General features: G+C 40.7%; 1 protein-coding gene and 2 non-coding genes across 3 annotated transcripts; all 3 read right to left on the minus strand.

Moving 5' to 3' along the window:
• Nucleotides 1–1,363: 1,363 nt before the first annotated feature.
• trnar-ccu (transfer RNA arginine (anticodon CCU)) lies at nucleotides 1,364–1,436 on the minus strand. Its single transcript has one exon. It is a non-coding gene; the product is annotated as a tRNA-Arg (tRNA).
• Nucleotides 1,437–2,012: 576 nt separating this feature from the next.
• Nucleotides 2,013–2,085, minus strand: trnar-ccu (transfer RNA arginine (anticodon CCU)). The gene has a single exon. It is a non-coding gene; the product is annotated as a tRNA-Arg (tRNA).
• A 4,528-nt stretch (nucleotides 2,086–6,613) lies between these two features.
• Nucleotides 6,614–14,849, minus strand: LOC133450356 (homeobox protein OTX1-like). The gene is made up of 3 exons (XM_061728919.1): nucleotides 14,730–14,849; nucleotides 12,584–12,732; nucleotides 6,614–7,312 (listed from the first exon to the last, which is right to left on the minus strand). The coding sequence occupies exons 1-3, from the start codon at nucleotides 14,824–14,826 to the stop codon at nucleotides 6,614–6,616; spliced, it is 945 nt and encodes a 314-aa protein (XP_061584903.1). The 5' UTR covers nucleotides 14,827–14,849.
• Between the last annotated feature and the right edge of the window lie 8,293 nt (nucleotides 14,850–23,142).

Raw genomic sequence — 23,142 nt, forward strand, 5'->3', positions numbered from 1 at the left:
CTCATGTTTGACCCCCCACCACCAAAGATACAATTCAATTCAATTAAATTTTATTGTATAGCGTCTAATGCAACAGTTGTCTCCAGGATGTTTCCAGAACCAGAATATAAATATAATCCCCCGAGCAATTATTACATAAACAATGGAGGTAAAAACTCCCATAGTGGGAGAAAACCGGACCTGGACCGGGACCTGGACCGGGACCTGGACCGGGACCAGGACCTGGACCGGGACCGGGACCTGGACCTGGACCTGGACCTGCAGGCATGTGGAAGCAGCAACGGGATGACCAGAGTTAGTTCAGTCAGAGAGTTGCTGCTCTTGAGAGCAGAGTTGTTCCACCAGAGGAACCACAAAGGACAGACGTACGGTGGCCGACGCCACTGCAAATAAAATAAACGCTTAGCAAATAAAATAAACGCTGCAAACAAAAAGAAACGCTGCTGCAAATATAAAGAATATATAAAGAATATATAAAGAAAGAAATATAAATAAACCCCGCTGCAAATAAAATAAAAAAAAGGACGCAAATAAAAAAGCCACAACGGAAGTGAATTACCGGGGACTATTTTAGCCGATGCACCGGCGTTGCACATTAAAAATGACACGTAGCGACGTTGAACACTAACCTTTTCACTTATTTTCTCGTTCGTTGTTCTTCTTATTCCTCGCTCTTCTTATTTCTTCCTTTTCACTTTTGAGACATTTGAGATTTTTCTAAAAATTTCGACTTTTCTCACTTTTTTCTTGAATTTTTTGTTAAGATTTCAACTTTTTTCTCAAAATTTCGACTTTTTTCTCGACTTCTTTCTCAAAATTCCGACTTTCTTCTCAAAATTTCAATGTTTTGCTTAAAATTTCAACTTTTTTCGACTTTTTTCTCAAAATTTCAACTTTTTTCTCAAAATTTCAACTTTTTTCTCAAAATTTCAACTTTTTTCTTGATTTAAAAAAATCAAGCAAATAAAATAAACTCTGCTGCAAATAAAATAAACGCTGCAAATAAAATAAACGCTTAGCAAATAAAATAAACGCTGCAAATAAAATAAACGCTGCAAATAAAATAAACGCTTACCAAATAAAATAAACGCTTAGCAAATAAAAGAAACGCTGCTGCAAATAAAAGAAACGCCGCTGCAAATAAAATAAACGCTGCTGCAAATAAAATAAACGCTGCAAATAAAAGAAACCCCGCCGCAAATAGGGGGCAGTGTAACGAGAAGATAAAGTCATGCTAGCCAATGGCGTTTCTTTTATTTGCAAAGCGTTTATTTTATTTGCAGCAGCGTTTCTTTTTATTTGCGATTTCTTTAATTTCCAGCAATGTTGGGTCTCGGCCACCGACACCAACCAGAACACTCACCACCCCAGATGGGACTCGAACCCACAATCCCTGGCTTAGGAGGCCAGTGCCTTATCCATTAGGCCACTGGGGCACATGTTAGCCCCCCCGCCCCCAGACTTTGAGCTTCCTTTTCGTGTAAACGAACGGACAAAACGCATGAAAACACCAGCGTTTTTGCTCCGTGGAAACGGAGATTCAGAGTTAGTTCAGTCAGAGAGTTGCTGCTCTGGAGAGCGGAGTTGTTCTACCAGAGGAACCGCAAAGGACAGACGTACGGTGGCCGACGCCGCTGCAAATAAAAAGAAACGCCACTGCAAAACGCCACCGGTGTTGCACATTAAAAATGACACATAGCGATGTTGAACACTAACCTTTTCACTTATTTTCTCGTTCGTTGTTCTTCTTATTCCTCGCTCTTCTTATTTCTTCCTTTTCACTTACGTCCTCTTCGTCTTCTTCTTCTCTCACGTAAAAAACACCGCTGCACCAGCAAAAATAGTCCCCGGTAATTCACTTCCGTTGTGGCTTTTTTATTTGCGTCGTTTTGTTTTTTATTTGCAGCGGCGTTTCTTTATATTTGCAAAGGGTTTCTTTTATTTGCAGCGTCGTTTCTTTTTATTTGCAGCAATGTTGGGTCTCGGCCACCGACACCAACCAAAACACTCACCACCCCAGATGGGACTTGAACCCACAATCCCTGGCTTAGGAGGCCAGTGCCTTATCCATTAGGCCACTGGGGCACATGTTTACCCCCCCCCACTACATGTTTACCACCCCCCCCCCCCCCCTTTTTTTAGAGAAGCAGTTCTCTAAAAAAGGGTCAACAAGTTAGTTAGATAACCCTTTTAAAACCCGAATATTGGCAATAACCTGAATTTGCACGGCCATGTAAACACCAATAACCCTTTTGAATAACCTGAATTTGCTCATAGTCGGGTTTTTAAAAACCCCAATATGAGCCCTGGGTTACTCCTTTTAAAACTGAATATTGGGTCATGTAAACGCCAAACAGAATATCCCCATCAAACGGAACAGGAAGTTGTTTTCTGCACATGCTCTGTTCACAAGGAATCCTGGTCTTTTGAGTCCAGGAAGTTCTTATAAACACGGAGAAACCAAGACCAGGAGGAGACTAATCACTTCATAAATGTAATGGATATGAGGATATGAACATTTCTGCATTTGTAGACGGTAGAAAGTACCGGGATAGCCAACCTGATCTCACAAAAATCCGTGAAATGCCCACGACCTCTCACCACTATTTTCCGTGGTACCTAACACGGAAAGTGGTATAATTCCGTGTGAGCACCACGGATATAGTACTATGCAAAGTCAATGGGATCCGTGGTCGTGATATATACACGGATTATGACATTATTATTTATATATTATTCTTTGTTATAGTGGCTAAATTATGCGTTTTTGTTGCGCAAGGTACTGTTTGTTACTGTCAGTTTGTAAAAGCATGTTTTTAACGCTGTTTTAGCAGTTTTATTGAGGTTTTAATGGCAGCACCACGGATATAGTACTATGCAGCAAAAACAGTCCCTGCTAATTCACTTCTGTTGTGGCTTTTTTATTTGCGTCGTTTTGTTTTTTATTTGCAGCGGAGTTTCTTTATATTTGCAGCGTTTCTTTATATTTGCAAAGCGTTTCTTTTATTTGCAGCGGCGTTTATTTTTATTTGCAGCGTTTCTCTAATCTTCAGCAATGTTGGGTCTCGGCCACCGACACCAACCAAAACACTCACCACCCCAGATGGGACTTGAACCCACAATCCCTCAGGCCAGTGCCTGATCCATTAGGCCACTGGGGCTCATGGGCGACGTGCGGGACACACCGGGGAAACTAGGCCGACAGACGCACCGACGCTCATCGACGGCCCGACGGCCGACAGTCGGCTTGGTGTGTCAGGGCCTTTAGCCCTTATAGGCTGGAGGTGTATGACACAATAATAAACAACTATTCATTCATTCATTCATTCATTCATTCATTCATTCATTCATTCATTCATTCATTCATTCATTCATTCATGCAGAAATGAGGAGTTTCTCTCCAGCTGCTAAAGTTTTCAACAAGCTTTTATTATCAAGACACCAAATCTACATGTTCCGGACCTCAGCTGTGCTAAAATCCGGGATGGGGGGCCCGGTGGGCCCCGGGTCCAGAACCAGACCCCGGGTCCAGAACTAGACCCCCGGGTCCAGAACCAGAACCCCAGCAACCTGAAGACCAATAGCAGCTTCCTGTTTCTGGAAAAGCCTTCGGGAGTCGGACGTCTTCTTCTTCTTCTTCTGCAAGTTCAGGTTCCTCGGTTACTCAGACTACGTTTCCATGCAGTTATTAACCCTTTTAAAACCGGAATATGATCAATAACCCGGTTACACCGCTGTGTAAACACCAATAACCCCTTTGAATAACCGGAATTTGCTCATATTCAGGTTTTTAAAAACCCGAATATGAGCCCTGGGGTACTCCTTTTATAACTGAATATTTGGGCATGTTTAGCCTAACGGGATTTCTACAGAAGAGAATCAGGGCAGGAGAAAAATACAAATAATATTTTAGATAATATTTTTTTCATTATGCACTCTGAGAAAAAAGTCAAAATTTCGTGAAAAAAGTTGAAATGTTGAGAAAAAAATCGAAATATCGAGAAAAAATTGTATTTCAACATACATCTCGAAATTTCTACTTTATTCATGAAATTTCGACTTTTTTCTCGAAATTTCAACTTTTTTCTCGGTTATTAACCAGATTAACCGGTTATTAACCAGATTAACCGGTTACTAACCAGTTACTAACCAGACTAACTGGACATCCAGATGGACGTCCAGTTTTTAGTGCCGGTGTCCGAATATTTGTTTCTGTTTTGTTTTTTCTTTTTCATATTTTACAAAAAAATGATTTTGTTCATACTTAAATAAAACAGATATTAGTAAGGTTTTGTTTCGAATCAATCGTCTTATTATTTTTCTTTAAGACTACAAATTACGTGGTCTTTTGTGTTCTGCTGCAAACTTTGCTGTTCTCTATGGTTTAAATTGTGTTTTTGTATTTTGATTGCTGTACGACCTTGAGTGCCATGAAAGGCGCCAAACAAATGAAATGTATTATTATTATTATTATTATAATTATTAGTGCCCAAGCACTTACAATGCGAAGGAACTATTGTATCTGTAGGAATTGTTGTTTTTATTATTTTCTGACGAAATGAGGGTCTTTTTCCCCCTAAACGTGCCCCAAAAGTCACCAAATTTAGCACCAAGCCAGGCCTGGTGAAAAATTTGATATTTAATGGTTTGCATTAATGGGCGTGGCCTAATGGCTCAACAGCGCCCCCTAGAAAACTTTGTGCCTCAAGCCCCACAATACGGTTTGACGTACATGCACGAAAATCGCTACACACCTGTATCATGTCGCAACTTAAAGAAAAGTCTCTTGGCGCCATGGCCGAAACCAAACAGGAAGTCGGCCATTTTGAAAATTTTGAATTAATCCCGTAATTTTGGAGCATTTATGCCATTCCTTCGACAGTTAATACGGCCCGAACCGTAACGTGCACCCAGGTGTGTTATACATCAAAATGTGCGTCTCCATCCTGTGACGACGCGCATTACTTTTCTCAGTCAAAAGTGTTACCGTTGCGACGCTAGACGCCAAAAAGCGCGCCCCCCCTTCATCTGATTGGTCCATATTTGATAGTTCCTACTTTCTGCCATAAATTTTTAATGGTTTGATATAGAGAGTCATGGTGGTGTCATCGGACTCTGTTTTGAGTCCTTGACCTTTATTGGTGAAAATTGCACGCACGAGAGCCCGTTCATCCGTTCATCGCTGCTTGCAGCTTTAATTATTATTATTATTATCGTTGTTGTTTTGGATTCGCATACAGGAAGAAGAAGCGGAAAGTCATGACGTTCTCCGTGCGTCGCTGGTTTGATCCAGATAAATGATTAATTACCATGTTTACAGGGATAACCCTGTTAGCTCACGCATGGAAACACATTATTCCCAGTGTTTCAGGAACCGGAATATTGACCTTAACCCTCAATTTTGACTGCATGGAAACGTAGTCCGTGACGACCTTTAAAATGCTGCAGATACGTCTTTTTCACTTCTGGATACAAAAATAATCCTGGGGGGAGTCGATCCGCCGGTAACCATGGCAACGGAATGCTGAGGTTACAGTTCACTCACAGATAAACACTTTTAAACGTCTTAAAGGTTTAAAGGTCCCTGGTCCTTGTATTCCAGAAAGAGGGGGGGTCACAGGTAGTGATGCACCGAAATGAAAATTTGTGGCCGAAACCGAAACCAAAAATAATAATAAACACTTGGCCGAATACCGAACAATACCCAACATGGTTCTTCAGCAGTTTTTCATTTATTTTGCCAATTTTTTCACCATTGCATAAATCAAATAAATTTGATTTAGGCTTTTCAAAGAAAAAAATCTTTTACAAAATGACAAGGTAGAAAATATTTATTGAACATAAAAAACTGAACATTTTTTAATTTCCAGCATTATGTTGTTTTGGTTCCACCTCAGAATCAGAATCAGAATACTTTATTATCAATGTACCTGGGTACTGTGAGATTAGAGGTGAATGTTGGTAAAATTCTTATGGGGTTAGTTTTTGGTTGGCCAACGATTTATGTTTGTGGTGCAACCGTTACGGGACGGAGCGGCCAGTCTATTTCCTTATTTTACAACGCTGTTATTAATTGTTTTTTTTCCCACTTATTCCACCGAACACCGAAAGTGTTTTTTTGCCATTTTCGGCCGAACAATTTCGGTTACCGAACAATCGGTGCATCACTAGTCACAGGACCTGGAACCTCCAGGAACTCTGGTCCTTGTAGTCCAGGGAGGCAAATTCCGACTTTATTCTCGACATTCCGACTTTTTTCTCGAAGTGCACAATTAAAAAAAATCTTCCCCTCTCAAATATTTAATACTCTTCTGTAGGATTTCCCCATCAAAAGGAACAGGAATTTGTTTTCTGTTGTTTTCTGGAACCTCCAGGATCCCTGGTCCTTGTAGTCCAGGTAGAGGGGGGGGTCACAGGACCTGGAACCTCCAGGAAGAGGGGGGGTCACAGGACCTGGAACCTGCAGGAAGAGGGGGGGTCACAGGACCTGGAACCTCCAGGAAGAGGGGGGTCACAGGACCTGGTACTCCAGGAAGAGGGGGGGTCACAGGACCTGGAACCTCCAGGAAGAGGGGGGGTCACAGGACCTGGAACCTCGAGGAAGAGGGGGGGGTCACAGGACCTGGAACCTCCAGGACCCCTGGTCCTTGTAGTCCAGGCAGTCGTTGAAGTTGAGCTTCCAGGCGGCCGCCGGCGGCTCCTTGTAGTCCAGACAGTCTGAGGAGCCGAAGGCGAGGGGGGGGGCGTAGGCCTGGTGGTGGTGGTGGTGGTGGGGCCCCCCCGCCCCGGCCCCCGCCCCCTGCCCCATGTGGTGGTGGCCCTGGTGGTGATGGTGGGGGTGTACAGGCCAGTCCACCCCGCCAAAATAAGAGCCCGAGGCCGGGGCGGGGGCCGCGTAGCCCTGGCCGTAGGTCTGGCTGTAGGCCGGGTAGGAGGCCGCCGCCCCCCCGGGGGCGGAGCCTGACGACGACCCGGACCGCTGCATGCAGGAGGCGCTGGTGGGGGCGGCGGCGGGCAGGGGGGGCGCCGGCGCCGCCGGGGAGACGGGGGCCGGGCTCCAGATGGACGACACCGGGGCGGCGACGGAGCTGGAGACGGAGGAGACGGAGCTGGAGACGGAGGAGACGGAGGTGGAGACGGAGGGGGAGCTGGACGACGCTGGCGCCGGCGGGGGCGGCGTGAACCCGCCGCTGCTCTCCGACCCGGGGCTGTCTCTGCTCGGGGACGACTTCTTCTTCAGGGGTTTCACCTTGGAGCCGCTGCTGCTCTGCTGCTGCTGCCGACACTTGGCCCGCCGGTTCTTGAACCAGACCTGGAGGAGGAGACGGGACGGGGGGGTTAGCCGATATCTGAAACCCAATACCGATACGATACTGATACCTGATACCTGATACCGATACGATACCTGATACTAATACGATACCTGATACCGATACGATACCTGATACCGATACGATACCTGATCCGATACGATACCTGATACCTGATACTGATACGATACCTGATAACGATACGATACCTGATACTGATACGATACTTGATACCGATACGATACCTGATCTGATACGATACCTGATACCTGATACCGATACGATACCTGATACCAATACGATACCTGATACCGATACGATACCTGATACCGATACCTGATACCGATACGATACAATACCTGGTACTGATACGATACTTGATACCGATACGATACCTGATACCGATACGATACCCGATACCGATACGATACCTGATACCGATACGATACCTGATACCGATACGATACCTGATACCGATACGATACGATACGATACCTGATAACGATACGATACCTGATACTGATACGATACCTGAATTTAAAGTGCCGGGTGAGTCTGTACAAAAGTGACTTAGGAACTTAGGATAGGTAAAAGGTATAGACAGAAATGGACAATGAGGTTTGTAAAGTGCTGGATATGAGTCTGTGCAAAAGTTAGAGGATTGGAATATTTACGTTAATGTAACGTAGAGTGGGATGGGGGGGCAGTCCTTGGTAGACTGGTATCTGATACGATTGGTAGACGGGGGAGTCCTTGGTAGACCGATACGATACATACAAAACGATATCTGATACCGATACGATACCTGATAACAATACAAAACGATACCTGATAACAATACGATACCTGATAACAATACGATACCTGATACCGATACCTGATACCGATACGATACCTGATACCGATACGATACTTGATACCGATACGATACCCGATACCTGATACCGATACCTGATACCTGATACCGATATGATACCTGATACTGATACGATACCTGATACTGATACGATACCTGATACTGATACGATACTTGATACCGATACGATACCCGATACCGATACGATACCTGATACCGATACGATACTTGATACTGATACGATACCTGATACCTGATACCGATATGATACCTGATACTGATACGATACCTGATACCGATATGATACCTGATACTGATACGATACCTGATACCGATACGATACCTGATACCGATACGATACTTGATACCGATACGATACCCGATACCTGATACCGATACCTGATACCTGATACCGATATGATACCTGATACTGATACGATACCTGATACTGATACGATACCTGATACTGATACGATACCTGATACCGATACGATACCTGATACTGATACGATACCTGATACCGATACCTGATACCTGATACCTGATACCGATACCTGATACCTGATACCGATATGATACCTGATACCGATACGATACTTGATACCGATACGATACGATACCTGGTACTGATACGATTCCTGATACCGATACGATACCTAATACCGATACGATACCTGATACGATACGATACCTGGTACTGATACGATACCTAATACCGATACGATACCTGATACCGATACGATACCTGATACCGATACGATACCTAATACCGATACGATACCTGATACCGATACGATACCTGGTACTGATACGATACCTGATAACAATACGATACCTGATACCGATACGATACCTGGTACTGATACGATACCTAATACCGATACGATACCTGATACCGATACGATACCTGGTACTGATACGATACCTGATACCGATACGATACCTAATACCGATACGATACCTGATACGATACGATACCTGGTACTGATACGATACCTAATACCGATACGATACCTGATACCGATACGATACCTGATACCGATACGATACCTAATACCGATACGATACCTGATACCGATACGATACCTGGTACTGATACGATACCTGATAACAATACGATACCTGATACCGATACGATACCTGGTACTGATACGATACCTAATACCGATACGATACCTGATACCGATACGATACCTGGTACTGATACGATACCTGATACCGATACGATACCTAATACCGATACGATACCTGATACCGATACGATACCTGGTACTGATACGATACCTGATACCGATACGATACCTAATACCGATACGATACCTGATACAGATACGATACCTGGTACTGATACGATACATGATACGATACCTGATACCGATACGATACCTGATACGATACCTGATACGATACCTGATACCGATACCTGATACGATACCTGATACGATACCTGATACCGATACCTGATACGATACCTGATACGATACAGATACCTGATACCGATACCTGATACGATACCTGATACGATACCTGATACCGATACCTGATACGATACCTGATACCTGATACGATACCTGATACCGATACCTGATACGATACCTGATACGATACCTGATACCGATACCTGATACCAATACGATACCTGATACCTGATACGAACACGATACCTGATACCTGATACCGATACGATACGATACCTGATACCTGATACGATACGATACCTGATACCTGATACCGATACGATACCTGATACCGATACGATACCTGATAATCAATACCTGATACCGATACGATACCTGATACTGATACGATATCTGATACGATACCTGATACCGATACGATACCTGATACGATACCCGATAACGATACGATACCTGATACCTGATACGATACCTGATACGATACCTGATACTGATACGATATCTGATACGATACCTGATACCGATACGATACCTGATACGATACCCGATAACGATACGATACCTGATACTGATACGATACCTGATACCGATACGATACCTGATACCTGATACCTGATACCTGATACCTGATACCTGATACCTGATACCTGATACGATACCCGATAACGATACGATACCTGATACCTGATACCTGATACCTGATACCTGATACCGATACCTGATACCTGATACGATACCTGATACCTGATACCTGATACCTGATACCGATACGATACCTGATACCTGATACCTGATACCTGATACCGATACGATACCTGATACCGATACCTGATACCTGATACCTGATACCTGATACCTGATACCTGATACCTGATACCGATACGATACCTGATACCTGATACCGATACGATACCTGATACCTGATACCTGATACCTGATACCTGATACCTGATACCTGATACCTGATACCGATACGATACCTGATACCTGATACCTGATACCGATACGATACCTGATACTGATACGATACCTGATACCGATACGATACCTGATACCTGATACCTGATACCGATACGATACCTGATACTGATACGATACCTGATACTGATACGATACCTGATACCTGAAACCGATACGATACCTGATACGATACCTGATACCTGATACGATACCTGATACCTGAAACCGATACGATACCTGATACGATACCTGATACCTGATACGATACCTGATACCTGATACCGATACGATACCTGATACCAATACGATACCTGATACCTGATACCAATACGATACCTGATACCTGATACCTGATACCGATACGATACCTGATACCTGATACGATACCTGATACCGATACGATACCTGATACCGATACGATACCTGATACCGATACGATACCTGAAACCGATACGATACCTGAAACCGATACGATACCTGATACCAATACCTGATACCTGATACCAATACGATACCTGATACCGATACGATACCTGATACCGATACGATACCTGAAACCGATACGATACCTGATACCAATACCTGATACCTGATACCGATACGATACCTGATACCGATACGATACCTGAAACCGATACGATACCTGGTACCGATACGGATACGATACCTGATACCTGATACCGATACGGATACGATACCTGATACCTGATACCAATACGATACCTGATACCTGATACGATACCTGATACCGATACGATACCTGAAACCGATACGATACCTGAAACCGATACGATACCTGATACCGATACGATACCTGATACCAATACCTGATACCTGATACCAATACGATACCTGATACCGATACGATACCTGATACCGATACGATACCTGAAACCGATACGATACCTGATACCAATACCTGATACCTGATACCGATACGATACCTGATACCGATACGATACCTGGTACCGATACGGATACGATACCTGATACCTGATACCAATACGATACGATACCTGATACCGATACGATACCCGATAACGATACAATACCTGATACCGATACGATACCTGATACCGATACGATACCTGATACCAATACCTGATACCGATACGATACCTGAAACCGATACGATACCTGATACCGATCGATACCTGATACTGATACGATACCTGAAACCGATACGATACCTGATACCAATACCTGATACCTGAAACCGATACGATACCTGATACGATACCTGATACCTGATACTGATACGATACCTGATACCTGATACCAATACGATACCTGATACGATACCTGATACCGATACGATACCTGATACCTGATACCTGATACGATACCTGATACCGATACGATACCTGATACCTGATACCGATACGATACCTGATACCGATACGATACCTGATACGATACCTGATACCGATACGATACCTGATACGATACCTGATACGATACCTGATACCGATCGATACCTGATACCGATCGATACCTGATACTGATACGATACCTGATACCAATACGATACCTGATACTGATTCAATAATTGACACCCAATAGTAGGGCTGTAACAATATATCGTGCCATGAAATTTGGCGATTCAAAAACGTCATGATACGTGTCGTGGAGGTGACAAACTTTAGCGCAATATTGGGTTATTAATATGAATATATTGTGTACTAGTAACATCCTATTGGTGCAGCGGGATCACGTGGCGGCCGCGCCTCGACCCGCGGACCAAAATCTGAACAATTTCTGAACCGGTCTAAACCAGTCTGGACGGGTCTGAGCCAGACTGAACCGGTCTGAACCGGTCAGGACGGGTCTAAACCGGTCTGGACGGGCCTGAGCCAAGTGTAAACCGGGTCTAAACTGGCCTGAACCAGTCCGAGCCGAGTCCGTTACTACTTTTTTCAACACAGGCCTAGTTGATAGTTTATATCTAAAAGTATTTAATTATGAGCTGCTAGAAGAGAAACATGAAAAGCTGTTGAGCCCGGCGGAACCAGCCCGGTACCCGGACCCCCGTGTCTCACCTGGACCCGGGACTCCGGCAGGTTGATCTTCAGCGCCACCTCCTCCCTCATGAAGATGTCGGGGTAGCGGGTTCTGGAGAACAGAGACTCCAGCACGTCCAGCTGGGTTCTGGTGAACGTGGTCCGCTCACGACGCTGCTTCCTGTTTCCTGGGGACAGAACCAGAACCAGAACCAGTTAGAACCAGAACCAGGACCAGTTAGAACCAGAACCAGGACCAGTTAGAACCAGAACCAGGACCAGTTAGAACCAGAACCAGAACCAGGTAGAACCAGAACCAGGACCAGTTAGAACCAGAACCAGAACCAGGTAGAACCAGAACCAGAGAGAACCAGAACCAGGTAGAACCAGAACCAGAGAGAACCAGAACCAGGTAGAACCAGAACCAGAGAGAACCAGAACCAGAGAGAACCAGAACCAGCCGTATCGTCGGACGTCTTTAGCCTCCGAACAGAAAAACTAAAACTAAAACTAAAAACTCAAACTTTCTTCAAGTTTTAGTTTGGAACCAAAAACACAAATAAAAAAACAGAAAAAGCTCATGAATTACAGACGTCTGCAATAAAATACTTTTTAAAGACACGGAAAACTATTTTTAACACGACATATGTTTCAGTTATTATTCAGTTAGATTTAAGATTATCATTGATTGGTTGATTTGATCCATTTTGTACATGTAAAAAGACAACAATTAAAAGAAAAGATAAGAAAACAAAATCAAAGAAAATATAACGAATTTAACACTTATTATCTTAATTTCATGTGCAGGAGTATGAAGAAATGTAAACTTATTTAATCCTACCCCTATTCACTAATCATTTATTAACACATATTTATAATAACTAACTATAATATAATTACACTTACCTAAACATACACATAGTTGAGTAATTCTATCATTTTTTTCTGTTAATTATATTCTACTTTTATCATCATTATTATTTGTCAAATTTTTTCCCCTGAAAGATTTGAACATTTCTTTCAAAGTTTAACCATGAAAACTTAACTGCTGTTATTTTTACATATTCTTCTACAAAAAAGGATAAATAAAAGATTAATAAATAATTGACAAAAAATTCCTTAACATTTTTTTAGTATATTTTATTTCAATAATTTCTCTTTATTTAGGTCTTTACATATTTATAATGTTTATGTGATAATGTGTATTTTTAATATATAAATAGACGCAAAATTTACTTTAAATGAATTCATAACTTAAGTGACAACATGAAACTAAATTGTGTTTAAATCTGGAAACTTTTTTCAGTTTTCCACAAATGAGCCTCAAAGATGGTTTAAAGTTATAAAATAACGTATTTAAATTATTATTATTTTATAAAATGACAAGTTTTTAGGAAATGTTTTTCTTTTCAAAAGTGCGCCGGAGGGAAATGATAAAGAGTGAAAAGGAAATAAGAAACAGGGAAACTCTGTTAACACTTCGGCCAAATGACTTTTTCCGGTTAAGTTAAAGTTTTAAATCAATTTAACACTTTAAAGGTGTTTTTTTTCTGTTGAGAAGATTCCCATTAAAAGTTCAGACTGCTGTATTTTAAAAAACTGGAAATCAGAAAAACCCAAGCACCCAAACAGACGATCAATGAACTTGTATCATTTAAAACTCCAGAAAAAATACTGTATTCTGTTAGAAAAAAACTAGAGACTTTGACCTTATTTGGGGAAACTTTTTTTTTTTTTTTTTTTTACCTTTATTGGACTAATAATGATCTGAATCATCTACTGCATTAATTAATGTGTTTACGCAGGACTTGATTATTTACTTTATTATTCATTTGCTCCAGTATTTTTATGCATATGTGAAAAGAAGCTAAATGATTTTGAATGATGTAATTATTGACCACATGAGGGAGGGAAGGGGAGAGGACTGTGTTGGTGGATTTATTTATTTATATATATTTATTTATGTTATTATTATTATTTATTTATTTTTGTTTATTTGTTGTTATGAAAAGTTAAAAAAGGGGAAAATGTAATTGTAATTTTTTTTTTATTGCCCTCAATAAATATATATCTAAAAAAAAAAAGTTCAGACTAAACTTTCTCGTCTCAAACTGAATCCGAGCAGATAAAACAGATAAAGGTTCCGAGCAGGTTTTAGAGGTTCGGCTGGTTCGGGTCCACGTACCGGGGAATCCCTGGCCCGGGTGCAGCAGCTCCAGGGCGGATCCGCTCAGGCCCAGCCCGCTCATCCCGTACGGGGCGGGTTTCAGGTACGACATCATGCTGCCGGAACCGGGGGGGCGGAACCGGGACCAGAACCAGGACCAGAACTAGGACCAGGACCGGGTTCTGGAGGACCGGCGGAGGAGCGGCCGGGCGGGGACTGGAGAACCGGGATCTGGACCGTCCTGCAGGGGGACAATTTTTGACAACGACAATTTACTGTTTTCTATTTTTAAATCTGGTTCAATGAGCCAAATAACCGGAGTTAAATTCCTTGTCTGGCAAGTTCATACTTGGCCAATAAAGATGATTCCGATTCTGATATACACAAATATAACGATAACGTGTTGTTTTACATGAATTTCTGTCTTAAATTGAGAGGAAAATGAGCTAAATGTTGAAATTAATCAGCTCCAAAAAACTTTTACAAACGGCACCGCATAAATAAATCCTTTAAACGTGCGTGAACATTTACAATAGTTACAAGAGAAGAGAAGAGTTGTAAGAAAGTAGATTTTATGGAAATAACCATTTAACGAAAAACTTAAATAAGGGAGAAATTGTATAAAAACAGTATTAATTACTTTGATTAATGTATTTATTCTTCCACTGTGTTGCTCTCCAGGTTTAATGTTCCTGTCACATTCAGAACTGATTTCTGGGTTTTGCGGCTTTTCCCAGCTTTTTGTTGTTTTGTCTGGTCTTTTGTAAGTTTGTGTATGAAGAAAATTAATAAACACGTTTTAAAAAGAGTGAGAAATAAAAGATGTTGAGGAGTTTCAGGAAGCGTCTTTGTACTGTAAATGTAAATGTACTTTCTCTCTATAGCCCTTTACAGCCAGCTCTAGTTGAGCCAAAGTTCTTTACAGAATAAAAACATGCAGAAATACAACATACAATCAAAAGACAGAGCAAAAAATAAAAGAATAAAAGAATAAAAATAATAAAAGAATAAAAAGTGTCACCACACTACTGGGTATTAAAAGCAATTCTAAATAAATAGGTTTTAAGACTTGATTTAAAAAGGGAATTCAGATAAAAGATGTAAATTAAATTACATTAAATTAAATTAAGTTAAGTTAAATTAATTTAAATAATACATTTAAATTAAAAAAGAAATTAAATAAACTGTCATCAATAAAAATAATAACTTTTTAATTTTCATAATTTCATTTTACAAATCGAAAAAAGGAGATTGAAAAAAATAAAATGCGATATAAAACAGTTATATCAAAACCAATAACCCCCCAAACAAAAAGAGAAAAAATAAAAGTTAAATATGAATGAATAAATAAAAACAGCAGCGCAAACATTCATGTTGTTTCAGGCGGATTTTAATCCCAAACTTCCTCTAGGACTGAGTTTTTATTCTGTTTCTAACAACATGAACTCCTTCAGGAGAGCTTTAAAACATCTGGGGAATTTTATGAAAATATAATTATAATAATAAAAAGAAAAGGGCATTCATTTGTTCTCATTTCTTGGATGCTCGTTATTTTATCGGACCATTTCCTTCCATATGTAAAACCTAACAACATCTTAATAACACAAATAAGTTGAAATAACTTAAACTTTGGAAAAAGTTGTGGTCACTCATTGCCATCAGTTAAGATAACTAAAAAATGAATGAAATAAATGTTTGAATCTGGTATAAGATGTCTGTGTTTGTGTTAAAGCAACTTAAAGTTGAGTTATTTAAGTTATGACAACTAAAATGGTTTAAGGTAATCGGTTTCCTAAAATGGTTTGAGGAGCTACAAGTTGTGACCACTAATGTGATAATTTAATTTAGAGGAATAAAACTGAGAACTTAAGTGCTAACATTTATGTAAAGAAGATTCAATTAAGTTGATGCAAATTAATACAATCAACACTTTTTAAATAAGTCTGAAGGAAATATGAGTATAATTAGTTCAGTTTACTGAATGAAATATCACATTTATTTAACCAAGTTTCCTTAACAATAAATATCTGAGTTACTTGAACCTCAATGGAATATAAGTTTACACTTGAATTGTTTGAGTTAATAAACTTAAATGGTTTTAGGCGATCGGTTGTTTCCTCAAACAGTTAGAGTTCAACTAACTTAGGTTTTACAGTTGTTGTTGTTGTTGTTGTTGTTGTTGTTGTTGTTGTTGGGAACTATCAACGACCAACGCGTCTGAAACAGCTGATTTATTTCCATAAAGTCTCGGGATGGAAATGCAGAAAAAACTGGCTGCAAATCGTGACCGAACGAACTGTCTGTTTTCTTCCTGTCTGTTCCTTTTAGAGATGATTTATTTTTATAGTTGTTGTTGTCTACAAAAGACAATAAAGACATTTGATTCTATACTAATCTAAATGAGCCGCTTTACTAATCAGATGAGATCTGGGACGGAACCGGGACGGAACCGGGACGGAACCAGGACGGAACCGTCCATGAACCGTCCGGGACCGCGGAGCCGAGCGACGGAATCACGGGTCAACAAACAGCCAAACCACGAATATTAAATAAAGCAATAAAAATACATTATAAAAAGTGATATAAGTAAAAATTACAAAAATAAAAGAATTATAAAAAATTTAAAAAAATAAAATAAATAAAGAATAAAAATAAACAATTAAAAAATAACCTTAAATTATTTAATTTCCCTGGATTCTTATTAAATATTACAAAACACAAAAAAAAAAACAGTACAAATGTAAATGTAATATTACAGCCAGCGGTTTCTCACAAATACACCTTTTTTAATAACTTAGAAACAGACATTGTGACGTAGAATTGTCAAATTGGTTTGATTCACCGTACGAATAGTTACAGATTACTTTTGTAATCCTGAATTTGACCCGGTCTTTTTACGTTTGGACCGAATAGAAACGTAATTATTGTCATTGTAAGAATAAGATGAACCTGCTGGATCTACTGCCCTTACTTTTTATTATTTTACCTCTTTTCTTATCATTTTATTTCGTTGTATTTGTTATTTTATGTTTTACTTGTGTCTTGCCGCTTTTAATGTTGATCTAAAGCAGTTTGAATTACCTTGTGTTGAATTGTGCTCTACAAATAAACTTCCCTTGCCTTAATTAATGAATTAATTAATTGAAAATAAACCGAGTGGGTCGGAACTCAAAAGCGGAACCGGACACTTTTAAACTGAAGTTAAAGCTTAAAGTTTAAAGTTTGACTTTGATAAACTGCCTCTTTCCCTGCGGCTTCATTTAAAACTGATCTGATATGGTTTTTTACTGTTTGGATGTTTTAAAAAGCTCCTAAAATTTTGTTTTTTTCATTTGAAAGGAGTTAGATTGTCATCAAAATATCAAATAATAATCAATAACGTATAATAACTGCAATATCTAACTCTCACATCTTGCTCATCTCCTGCTTTTTTGCTCTGTTTTTCTTTCTTTCTCTCTACTGCGCTACTTTTATTTTCATTCCAATGTTTATACTGTTTTTATTTCTTAATTATTATATATTTTTACTTTTCCTCCCTCCCCTGCGTGTGTGTGTTGAGTTTCTGCTGCTGCACAGAGTGAGGGAGAAATAAAGGAGAATCTAATCTAAAATAAACTATAATAATATAAAGACAGAACTCACCTGCTTTTATTCCCTTAATGAATAAAATCCCGTCACGTGACTCCGGTCCGGTTCGGTAGAAATTAAAATCCACATGGAGGTTCTGGTTCCGACAGAAACCCGACCGGGACCGACGCGCGTCCTGCGCGCTCCCGCTCTTCCTGCGCGCTCCCGCTCCGGACGCGCTTTGGCGCGGAGCCGCGAGGCCGCGGCGGCTAAGGGCGGGGGGCGGGGCTTCTAAGAGAGGGGCGGGGCCTTAAGAGAGGGCGCGGAGCCGCGGCGGCTAAGAGTGGGGGGCGGGGCCTATGAGGGCGGGGCTTCTGAGAGCGGGGGGCGGGGCCTGTAAGAGCGGGGGCGGGGTCTCTAAGAGAGGGGGCGGGGCGTATAAGAACGGGGGCGGGGCCTCTGAGGGGAAGAAATAAGAAGAAAAATAGATAAACTTTTCTCATCAACAAAGCATATTTTACATACATATTTTAAACATTTAAATTTTTTCAAGTAACAAAATAACATATTTGAACCATTTTTCAGATTTTTCAGTTATTTTACTGTCTGAAAAATGGTTCAAATTTTATTTTATTGTCAGAAAAATGGTTCAAATATGTTATTTTGTTACTTGAAAATTTTAAAATATGTTTTGTTGATGAGAAAATATGTTTCTCTATTTTTCTTATTTTTGTGAGGGGGATATATATTGTTTTTCGGCACTACCTTGTTCTCTATAGCTGATATAACATGAATTACTCCTATGTGGGATCAATAAAGTTCTTATTTTTGCCATCTGAGAAAATTAAATATATTATATTTGGTGCCTAACTGTTTCCCAAGTATATTAGTGCGTGTGTGAATGAATAAATGAGACGTAAAACGTATATTTCTTTGTAGAAAAGAGCTTTATGAAAATGAGACGTCTATGTTTAAATGTCTATGGGAGCGTCTGAGAGCGGGGGCGGGGCCAAGGGGACCCCGCTCAGCCAATCAGCGCCCGGAAGGAGCCGGAGGCCCCGCCCCCGCTCTCAGAGGCCCCGCCCCCGTTCTTAGAGGCCCCGCCCCCCGGGACGGGAAGAGTTCTGGTTCTGGAGAAGAAGAAGAACCAACCGGACCTGTTTATATTCTGGAGCTGGATTATGATGTGGAATATAGTTTATTATAAATTATGTTTTAGTTTCAACTAAATATTTGATTACTTGAATCTGAAAGTGTGAAGATGTTTAAGTATCGTGATGTTGGAACAAATCGTATCGTCCGATATTATTATACATTATAAAATACACACAAAAAAAGCTGTTTTTGTATTTGATATTTGTGGGCATGAATAAAAAACTTTAAAAAAAAAATCCAAAAGGAAAAATATAGTTGTAATGTTGTGAACCTGTATTTTGCAAATTTGTCGCATGAGATTTTTATGTAGATCAAGAAAGACTAGTCTTTGTATAAACTACTTAATTTTTAATACGTACAAAATGCATTTGCAAGTAAAGTCAACTTAATTTTGACAACTAAAGTAAACTTAACACAATTAAGTTGACTGTTCTTGAAAAATGTATTATTTACATACATAAAATTAAGTAGTTTATACAAAGACTAGTCTTTCTTGATCTACATAATAATCTCGTGCAAAAAGTTGAATTATTTATTTTAAGTAGATCAAGCAGAATATTTATATCAGTGTAAAGAAATAAAGACAGACACAATCAGCTCAGAGGAAACAAACCTCTCTCCGTCAATAATCTACATTTAATAACCAGGAGATTAACTGATATCAGACTTGGGGTGAAGAAGAAGGAGAGAAAGAAGAGAAAGACGGGGCGCCGAGTCCTCCGACATAAAACTAATTAGAATTGATCAATTATGGATCAGGTTTCTTATCAGGTGAGGGAGGGATTAGCGCGGCGAGCTAAAGGCTAAGGCGCTAAAATCAATCCGAGGCGACTGTCACTTCAGGCGGTTTAATCCTGTCCTCGTCACTCAGAACCTTCACAACTCTCACTCTGACGTGATAATAGCACAATAAACGAGAATAAACTCTACAAGTCACCAGAGAGAACCGTGATTCTCTCCGGCAGTGTTTTATACTCCAGGAGTGCAGCGTAGCATATGTAGAATAGCATGTGCAGCATAGTACATGCAGCGTAGCATGTGTAGAATAGCTACAAATCACCAAAGAGAACCAAGATTCTCTCCGGCAGTGTTTTATATATTCATTCATATCTGACCTGCACCTTATAGCAATAGTTATTTATTAACCTGCACTATTATATATATATATATATATATATATATATATATATATATATATATATATATATATATATATATATATATATATATATATATATATGTGTGTTTATGTTTATTTCACTGCATAAGAACTTCTGGTTAGATGCTACAGTAACTGCATTCCGTTGCCCTGGGACTTTAACATGTGCAATGACAATAAAGTTGAATCTAATCTAATCTAATATGTAGCATAGCATATGTAGCATAGCATATGTAGCATATCATATGCAGGGGGGGGGTCCCGGCGAAGGCCATCCATGTTAGCACCGCGGCCTCCAGCCTGGTAGCTATGCTAGGAGGGAGATACGGGGGGGTTGGATAATGAGGGAGGTTTATTTAACAGACTGTCCATTAATGCACATGTAGCATAGCACGTGTAGCATAGCATGTGTAGTGTAGCATGTGTAGCATAGCACATGTAGGATAGCATGTGTAGGATAGCACATATAGCATAGCATGTGTAGGATAGCAGGTGTAGCATAGCATGTGTAGCGTAGCATGTGTAGCATAGCATGTGTAGCATAGCATGTGTGGCAAAGCATGTGTAGCGTAGCATGTGTAGCATAGCACATGCAGCATAGCACATGTAGCGTAGTACATGCAGCGTAGCATGTGTAGCGTAGCATGTGTAGCATAGCACATGTAGCGTAGCATGTGTAGCGTAGGATGTGTAGCATAGCATGTGTAGCATAGCATGTGTAGCGTAGCATGTGTAGCATAGCACATGCAGCATAGCACATGTAGCGTAGTACATGCAGCGTAGCACATGTAGCGTAGTACATGCAGCGTAGCATGTGTAGCGTAGCATGTGTAGCATAGCATGTGTAGCATAGCACATGCAGCGTAGCATGTGTAGCGTAGCATGTGTAGCGTAGCATTGTAGCATAGCACATGCAGCGTAGCATGTGTAGCGTAACATGTGCAGCGTAGCATGTGTAGAGTAGCATGTGTAGCGTAGCATGTGTAGCATAGTTCTGTAGCGTAGCATGTGCAGCGTAGCATGTGTAGAGAAGCACATGTAGCGTAGCACATGCAGCGTAGCATGTGTAGTTGTGTAGAATATCCTCATGTTTATTAACATTATTTTAACTCTGATATTCGGAGCGACACGTTACACTCAAGACTTGAAGTGAGAGGGATAACCCCGCTCTTCTTCTTCTTCTTCTTCTTCTTCTTCTTCTTCTTCTTCTTCTTCTTCTTCTTCTTCTTCTTCTTCTTCTTCTTCTTCTTCTTCTTCTTCTTCTTCTTCAGTACCTCGTTCTCAACGGCGCAGCAACCCTCTCTCTCTCTCTCTCTCTCTCCTCTCTCTCTCTCTCCCTCTCTCTTTCTCTCTCTCTCTCTCTCTCTCTCTCTCTCTCTCTCTCTCTCTTCTCTCCTCTGAAACTCCATCAATATGTTAATGAGTTAATGAGTTAATGAGTTAATCTCTAAACACTTAAACAGGGATTAATAAACATGGATTGCAGCATTTACTCGCATTAATCCAGTGCAAACAGCTGATACCAAAACTGACATTTGGAGACAATTTGTGGAGGATTAAGAGAAGAAGACGGAGACGGAGACGGAGACGGAGACGGAGACGGAGACGGAGGTTTAAGGTTTTACAGGAAAACAGATTTTAGGGAACAAAAACACAGAAGTTCAGTTAAACAAGACGTCAACATTCAGTAATTAAACAGTCATTTCTGTGAGTTGAACTGCATTTGTTCAGATAATGTGAGTTTCAGCTTCAGGCAGGTGGAAGCAGCAACGGGATGACCGGGGGTGGGGACCGCAGGCAGGTGGAAGCAGCTCCCGAAGCTCCGGCCCAATCAGCAAGTCCCAGGTTGGGGTGCAGGGTTGGGGAAAGGTTGAGAAGGGGCAGGGCCAGTGAACATGAACTGTTCATTTTTAAAATATGTGAGTGAACTGAACTTTGAACTAGTTCATGAGAAGTAGGAACGTGGACAACTCTGTCGATGCCTTTGAACAACGTTGAATCTGTTGGAGGAGGAACTTCTGAGGAGCAGGATGGACCAGGACCAGGACCTGGTAAATCTCTGGACGCGGAGCCTTTATGAGGTAATGACGGCTAATTAGACGCTACGATGTTTAATCATTTTAAGTTTAATCATTTAATCAGTTTCCAGCGTCCACGTCCACGCGTCCTGACGGCATCCTGTCCCTCTCGGGGACAACACGATCTCCCAGAATTCCCTCTGGCCACGTCCTCCCAGAGCTCAGATCTCCCAGAATTCCCTCTTCACTTCAAAGCTTGTTTCTGGTTTCCTGTTTGCTTTAGACACAAACCTCCGGCCGACCCGGAGCTTCAGGAGCGTCAACGTTAATCCCAGTTTTAATAAAGCGCTCTAAGCTCTCGGTCTCTGAGAGGAAACAGGGAGGGAATAAAGGAAATATATTAAAGCTGAGATCACAGCAGCTTTGTTGTTTCTTATCCTCCGTTTTACCTTTTAATCCAATACAAACTAATCCAATTTGTCTTTGCGGCTCAAACTTCTTCTCATCTAAAAAAGGCCACGCCTCCTTTCCT

The sequence above is a fragment of the Cololabis saira genome, chromosome 1, assembly GCF_033807715.1.
Source record: "Cololabis saira isolate AMF1-May2022 chromosome 1, fColSai1.1, whole genome shotgun sequence".
NCBI lineage: Eukaryota > Metazoa > Chordata > Actinopteri > Beloniformes > Belonidae > Cololabis > Cololabis saira.